The 7,523-nt window shown below is 47.1% G+C and overlaps 1 protein-coding gene across 1 annotated transcript; it reads left to right on the forward strand.

Annotated features, from left to right (window-relative positions):
• Positions 1-1,915: 1,915 nt before the first annotated feature.
• Positions 1,916-6,101, forward strand: OGFOD2 (2-oxoglutarate and iron dependent oxygenase domain containing 2; the record flags this gene model as incomplete). Its single annotated transcript, XM_010162883.1, has 5 exons — positions 1,916-2,026; positions 3,024-3,123; positions 4,244-4,368; positions 4,854-5,111; positions 5,796-6,101. Coding segments are annotated over 5 exons (870 nt in total), but the record flags the coding sequence as incomplete, so codon positions are not given.
• Positions 6,102-7,523: the final 1,422 nt, after the last annotated feature.

Consider the following 7,523-nt stretch of genomic DNA (forward strand, 5'->3'; position numbering starts at 1 on the left):
CTCTAAACCCTTCCCCAATGTTGTGTCCCTGTGGCCCTTTTTGGAACCTGAGGGGACACACTGCACCCCAGCCCCCTCAGAGGATCCCCCGTCACCTCTGGCATCTCCACACTCACGGGGGGGCCTGAAGCCACAAGCTCTGACAGAAATGGGGTGCAGCAACCTGGAGCCTTCTCCTGACCAAGCGACCGAAGGGAGGATTCACCGCTGGGGCCTGGACCCGGGGCTGGCAGCTGGCAGTGATGTGTTCACTCTGGCAGCACCCTGCGAGTACGTTCTGTAATTCAGCACATTATAAAAACGGTCTCCTGCACCACTGGTTTGGGTCAAACGGCTCCCAGGGCCCTTCTGGTTTGTCTCACCTCCTCCCTTCTTTTGTTAATGATCTTTGAAGAGTGAGAGATGGGGTCACTCAGGGGTCCTGCAGAGTTCACAGGAGGTCTGCAGCAAGAATTCCCCCCCGGACACTCTTTAGGGAGGGATCTGTTATTTTTCCAGGCCAGAGACAGAGATCTGTCACACAACCAGCTCCAATCTCACCCGACACTAAGGGGACAGGTTCTTTTATGGATCCTTAGCAGGATGATGCCAGCACTAAATCATAGTTACAATTAAAGCTTTATATTCTTAACAGGATATTATGATTACTATAGCACAGAATTTATGATTAGAATGGCACAGAATTTCTACAAGCAGAATGAATGTAAAATAATAAGCAGTGTAACGCAGGATTTATAATACAATTTAGGATTTCTAGATCCCGACTTATAATTTCTAATTGCCTAGTTTCTAACTTAACTTTTTAATCACCTGGGCCCTCTGTAGATCAGGTCAGATATTAATATAAAGTTTGCTGTATCAATATAACCATCATAATGTAGAAAATCATATAAAAGAATACGAGTCACTCAGTCCTTGGAGGAAGCAGACGATGGTGGAGTTGTCTCTGGCCATGGAGGGGTTGCGGGTCTCACTGTCCAGCAGCAGTTCCAGTCCAAGTTCCCCACTTAGGGCTTGTAACCACTTGATTTTATAGACAGTGCTCTGGGTGCTGTCACGCTTCCCTGTTCTGTGTCAGGGTCATCAACACTACCTGCCTGGCGGGGTGCCTGGGACCTTCAAGGCCAGCGAGGAAGGGAGTAACCAGCCTGGTGCCCAGGAACCTTGAGGCTGGTAGGGAGGGGAAGAAAAAAATCTGTTTGTTTCGTCTGCTTGGTTCAAAGGACCTTCAGGGCCTGGTAACAAGGGATGGGAACAAATATGTGACCTGCTCAGTCACAGAAAGTGGCTTTTTGCCTGATAAAATGGTGTCAGTTATGCTCACTGCATTACCAGGGGTTGGGAGCAGGGGTACCAGTCACACCCTCTTTCCTTTTTCGCTAAGGAATGTTATAAACTAATCTCATGGGGGGTTATTAAATAGGAAGAGCTGCCTGAATCAGCTGCTACTACAGCTGTTTCCTCTGAAATGAGAGATTAGCCTGTCCTCACAACACTTCAAAGTAATCCCTTCATGACAAGTCCTGTCTCCCTCCCAGCAAATGTCTTTATTTTGGACAATGTTTATATTGTCAGAACATAAGCCAGACTCAAAGCGTAGGCCAGGAATTCATGAGGCTTTAGAATGCCTGAAAGGGCTGAAACCTCCCAGCTCCACTTGACACATCCATGGAGAGACTTCAGTAATTTTTTAAGCCATCCATAATGAGAACGTGTCTCAAATCCCTCTTAGGCATTTGGCTTTTCAGATATTTATTGGACTTGTCTTGACTACAGAAAAACAAAAGCATATGCTCTATCTCCCAGAGGTGCCCAGAACAACAAAAACTGGTTTAAAACAATGTGCAAATTCCTGGAATTGCATCAGTTATCCCTTTTTGATTTTCTAACAATATGTTCTATTGTTTACTTGTAGATTGAGGCAGAAGTGCAGAGAAGAAAACAGTTAATTAATCAGTCAGTGGAACGCAAAGCCATCATCTCAAAGTGCTACAAACGGAAACACCCAGAAGTGTACATTCTGCAGGTAGACAGTATGTTTGGAATCTGGTTTACACCCAAGGAATTACCTGACAGTTTATTTTTTGCAGTAGGAAGCCCTCTTCTCGGGATTGCTCACAGTGCTAGAGCTAGACTGAATTAAACCCAAAGCACAGCATTTAAAAAATGAATTTAAAACTTTCACAGTGTAGCTATTCTCCAGGCAAGATTCTGCCTGGCTTGTAGCTGGATAAGGGTCATTCTATATTGAAGCTGCACCAGCACCTGGTACTGGACTCAGAATACTGTTAGTAATTTAGACCTAAAACATCGTTGCAAGGTTGGTGAGGTCTAACAAACAGCCACAGAAATCAGCCTTTATGTGCTTAACACACAGACAAGTTACTGGTTACTGTCAGCTGGAGAGGGGCAGCAGGCTGCTTGCACGTATACATCCCTCTGCAAATGCAGAGCAGCCCTTGTTGTGAGCTACTCTGCTTTGAATTTCCTCGTGTTTGAACCCAAGACTTCCCAGCTGGGTAATTACCACAGGTCAGCAGTAACACACAAATTTGCAGATTTACTGCTCTGTGATCCTTTAATAAGAAGTTCTGGCGTTGTCTGTTCTGCTGTTGTCCATCATGAACTGTGTGGGGAAGTGCTTACAGCAGAGCGTAGCCACTCTGTTGTGCTGAGGCCATGACAAGATGCTAAATCTGCCAGGAAAGACTTTGCACTTCCCTGTTAAGAGTCCATAACCCAAGCCAGGCTCTTTCCCATCACGCTAAGGATAGGTCTGGCCAGTTATATGAGGAAATTAATGAACTAGAGCAAGCAGCATCTTACCTAAACCACCAAGAAAAACACCAGTAACGTTCTGCATCTCCTACCACAGAAGTAACCCAAGTGTGACTATCAGCCTTGCTCCCTAGACTCCACATATTTTCCTGTGGCTGCCTGGAAGTTCATTTCCCTCTTGGGTTGTAAAAGACTGCACAGGCTAATTGTGTTTCTGTGTATTTTTATCATCTGCTTGATGGCAGGATTCATTCCTGGCCCCAGATTTTCTAGAAATTGTGAGATACTGTACATCACTGGATGCTCATCTCCATGGCCTCCTGCGCTACATCAAGTCCTTCTCAGGTAAAGAAAACAGCATATCAGCCACAACAATCTCCCTGTGTGACACTGCAACTCCAGTGATGACAGCTGTTTTCAAGCCCTGTCTTTAATAGCTCAGATTTGATACACAGCTGAGACAAACAGGATGTTATTTTCTGCTTGACGAGAGTCTCTGGAGAGGCAATATTATACAGCAGTGATGCTCTGGATGAGATCCTGCTTTCTGCTTTTCCAATCCCAGTCTGCTGATGTCTCATCAGAGGCTCTAGCTGCAGCAGGGCTGGGGTTTGGTTGTACCACAACCTCACGGAGGAGCCTGCTGAAGGAACACTGTTAGCCCAGGGAGCTTGGTTTTCCTCCCCAAGTGCTTTACCATTTCAGACAATCTCTTTCTTAGTTTGAGCTGAAATAGTTTTAGTCTATATTTCAGTCTTGTTTAAAAGAGATCTGGGTTTTAAGCTTCCCTGGAGGCAGCTGTGAAGCTCTCTCCCTACTAGAAATGCTGACAAAATGTAGAGAAGCAGCTGCAAAGTTGCCTCCTTTTCTCAAGACAAAAAGAAAGACACAAATGTTGTGTATGTGCAGGGCTCCTGGATTTGTTCATGGCATGATTTCCAGACACACAGCCCTTTCACACTGTCTTTGTCTCACCTTCTGTATTCTCAATACTGAGCTCCCCTTACACAGACCTTTAGGGCTCTACCCTGAAAGGCAGCTCAGAAGGCCTGGTCTTCCCAGAAGGTTTGCACTGGATGAGTAAATCCCCCATCCCCTAAATGACCTTGAGTCTCCTTCTTCTGTACTCAGACTGCCTGTGATGAGCTGTTGATTCACTGCTCTCTCTCTGGTCCTTCTCAAAACATTTCTTTGGCACATTCAGCAAGCATTTAAATCGGTGCCAGATCTCCTGACTGGATGGGGAAAGCCTGGAAACAAGGGGCCAAAATGAAAAACAACCAATACATCCCACAGCCCATCCCAGGGAATGGCTCCAGCCCTTTGAGCAGCCTGGGCACACAGTGAAGCACGTGGGTCCCACATTCTCACGGACACCAGCACACTATGGCTAGACAGCACAACAGCTAAGAACACTTTCACCTGCTCTTTTCCCCAGCATACAGTGTCTCCCTTCTCTTGACAGACAAGAGGATCTATCGACTCCCAGTGTTCACAGAGGAGTTCTGCCAAGCCTTTGTCGATGAGCTGGAGAACTTTGAGCAGTCAGACATGCCTAAAGGGAGGCCCAACACTATGAATAACTATGGGGTAGGACTCACTAGCTCTTGTGCTTCTTTAGGGGGAGTGCTCACAAGGGGACTCGGTTTACCTCCTTGCTTCACACTTTTGCCTTCCAAAATGCCTGTAATTTGAGCAGAGCACAGTTTGAGTACAGCTCCCTTGAAGTGACAGGGTTGAGGGAGTGTGTGTTACAGGCAAAAGGACAGGGGAATGCAAGGAAAGGGGATGGGAGCTGGCACCTCAGAGCAGAGAGCACCTTGTAGTTAATCAATAGACATTTATATCAAGGGGTTAATTTTTAAAGAATACTGAAATTTTGATCTTCCTCTGTCTTTTCACCATTACTTTTCACCTTGATCCTCCTTCCTTTGCCTGTAGCTGGAGCATTTGCTCTTCAGTTCTTTATCTCAGCAAGCAGCAGGGTTGGAAGAGAACAAGACAGCTCTGCAGCAGCTCTGATGAAGCAGCAGATGTAGTTGGTCAGCTGTTCCCATGTCTTCTCTTTGAGACAGGTTTTGCTAAACGAACTTGGGATGGACGAAACATTCATCACACCCCTGCGTGAAAAATACCTGCAGCCCATAACAGCACTGCTTTATCCTGACTTGGGAGGTGCTTGTCTGGACAGCCATAAAGCGTTTGTCGTGAAATACTCGCTACACGAAGATCTGGATTTGAGTTCTCACTATGACAATGCAGAAGTCACCTTAAATGTTTCACTGGGAAAAGACTTCACAGAAGGCAACTTGTACTTTGGGGATTTCAGACAGGTACTGAGCATACTCCTAACCTGGACCCCAATTCTCTTCCTTACTGCCCTCCCACCCCCCAATTTCAAGGCATTAACTGTGTTCTGAAAAAAACCCCAAAAACTTCTGACAATCAAACCTGCTTTGTCCCTTTCCCCTTTTTTAAAACATTTTGGTTATACAGGAGCCTTTTCTGCTACAAGCACATTACCAATACTCAAGCTAAATGCAGCCAATTCAAAGAGAGAACAGAGACAGCTATCCTAGTAGAAACTGGCGTGAAACAAACCAGCCCAACCTGCCCCAACTGCAGTAATGAGCAGGGAGGTGCTGGGAGAGAAGTAAATTTATTTCAGATGAAACTTAAACCTAAATCTCTAGAGACTTAAACCTAAATCTGTAGCCCCTATTTCCTGGCAAGAGAGGGCTAAAAGCACCCTTGCACTGGTGAAATAATTATTTTGACTGAAACTCTGTCTTTAAATTCCCTCTGGACCTGGCACTGAGAATGTCTTATTTGGAAACATTTGTACTAAACTGCTGCCAAGCCACTGCTGAAGTAGCTGCATTTCAGAGGTGCAAGGAGTCCTCTCCGTGTTGCTCCCTGGGTGCTGTGGGTGAAGAGGTGACAAGTTTCAACTACGTGAGCATTGTTCTTCTAGGGACTTTCTGGTGTAATGCTGTATCCACCTCCCTTTGTTCCAGGATCCGACCCCTGTGCCAAAGTACATCGAGATTGAACACGTGGGAACCCAGGGGCTGTTACACCGAGGAGGGCAGATCCATGGGGCCCTTCCCATTGCCTCTGGGGAACGCTGGAACCTCATTATTTGGATGAGATCCTCTGCCATCCGCAACCAGCTCTGCCCCATGTGCAATAAGAAACCTGAGCTGGTGGAAGCAGAGGGGTTTGGAGATGGCTTCACAGAAACCCTTGAAGATGATGTGCCTGAGACTGTGAATCTCTGTGCCTTGTGGTAGCAGATGGTAGAGCCTGATTTCTCCAGACCAAGTTGCCTAAAGCTCCTTTCTGCCCTCTCAGACTGCACTAACAGACTCCTTGATGCATGCACGAGTGATGTTAAGAAGTAGCAATCGCCTTGGAAAGTGATGTAAAACCAATCCTGCTGGGTGAGGGAAGCTGGCTGCCTGGACAGCTGAAAGAGCTGCTACCTGGGCTCACCAGAGCTCACGCTCGGGCTGGAGAACTGCTTGGAAGATGTAGAAAGTCTTAACACTTTGATTCACTGCAAAGGATCTGTAAATATTTTCAGGTGTACAGGGAAAACACCCAAAGCTGATTGGTGTTTGTGAGGAGTTCTGTGCACACAGCAGCATCGTGGGTCCTGCTGTAAATGGAAAAGAGCGACACAATAAAGCGCTGCACTTACCACTTCTCTGCTGTTTGCAGGGACTCCTCTCCTCTCCCAGGGAAAGAAAAAAAAGCTGGGTGACAGTGAAGGATCTGCTCAAAAGTGAGATACAGGTGATTCACTAAAGGCTGCTGGGAATGGCATGGAGTTACTGTCACCTAACCCAGGCTCAAAAAAATCCCCCAGGAGCAATAAAGGGAAAGCTGATCCCACAGGGTAGCTGAGAGGGTTTCAGAAGGGCTCCATGAGCTCTTTTGAACAGAAATTGCCCTTTCAAAGATTATGTGACCCCTACTAAGCAAGCAGAAACGGGCTTTAGAGACAAAGCTCTGGGAGCCACCTGCAACAGAGCAAAACTTTCCAGAGGAAGGCAAGACGTATATTTAACTCCCTTTAGTTCCATGAACAGGTGAAAATATAAAATAGTTCTCTGTACCTGGGTGCAGTAGGCAGGCCTGGGAGTTGGTAATTCGGCACCAAGATCGCCGGGCAGCTGATGCTTGAGGAGGGTCCGGTGCTTTCCCCGTCTTAATACCAGCTAGCTGAAATCACAGGCTCTCCCAGCTACAAAACAAATTAAAGAAGCCAAATACAATTTGATTTGGTGGCCACATGTGGCTCTGAGGAAGGTTAATCATCTATATTTGTGGTACATCTACAGCACTGCGTTTCTGAGGGGCTTTTTCATTCTTTTATTCGAGGGCAATAATCACAGCCTGGGGACATTGCCAGGGGTGAGCTGGTGCAGCCCCCACAGAGTCCTGATTTAAGCCGTCCCCATTTTTGGCTGGGGGTGCCATTAGCACACAGCGTTAATCAGCTTTTCATTAGCAACACCCGTTAACGACGCATCCCGGGAAGGAAACCGGCCGGTGTGTTTGTGCGCGGAGCCGAAGGGCTGGTGTCGAGGAAACCGCCCGTCACATCGTCATTTCCTCCAGCAGAACACGCTCGCGTGTCCCATCTCCCTCTGAATTCACCCCAAAACTGAAGCGGACGCGGGAGGAGAGCAGCGGCCGGGCGGGCCCGGCGGAGCCCGGAACCAAAGAGCGCGGCCCGG

This window comes from Antrostomus carolinensis, unplaced genomic scaffold, assembly GCF_000700745.2.
Source record: "Antrostomus carolinensis isolate BGI_N321 unplaced genomic scaffold, ASM70074v2 scaffold47912, whole genome shotgun sequence".
Lineage (NCBI taxonomy): Eukaryota > Metazoa > Chordata > Aves > Caprimulgiformes > Caprimulgidae > Antrostomus > Antrostomus carolinensis.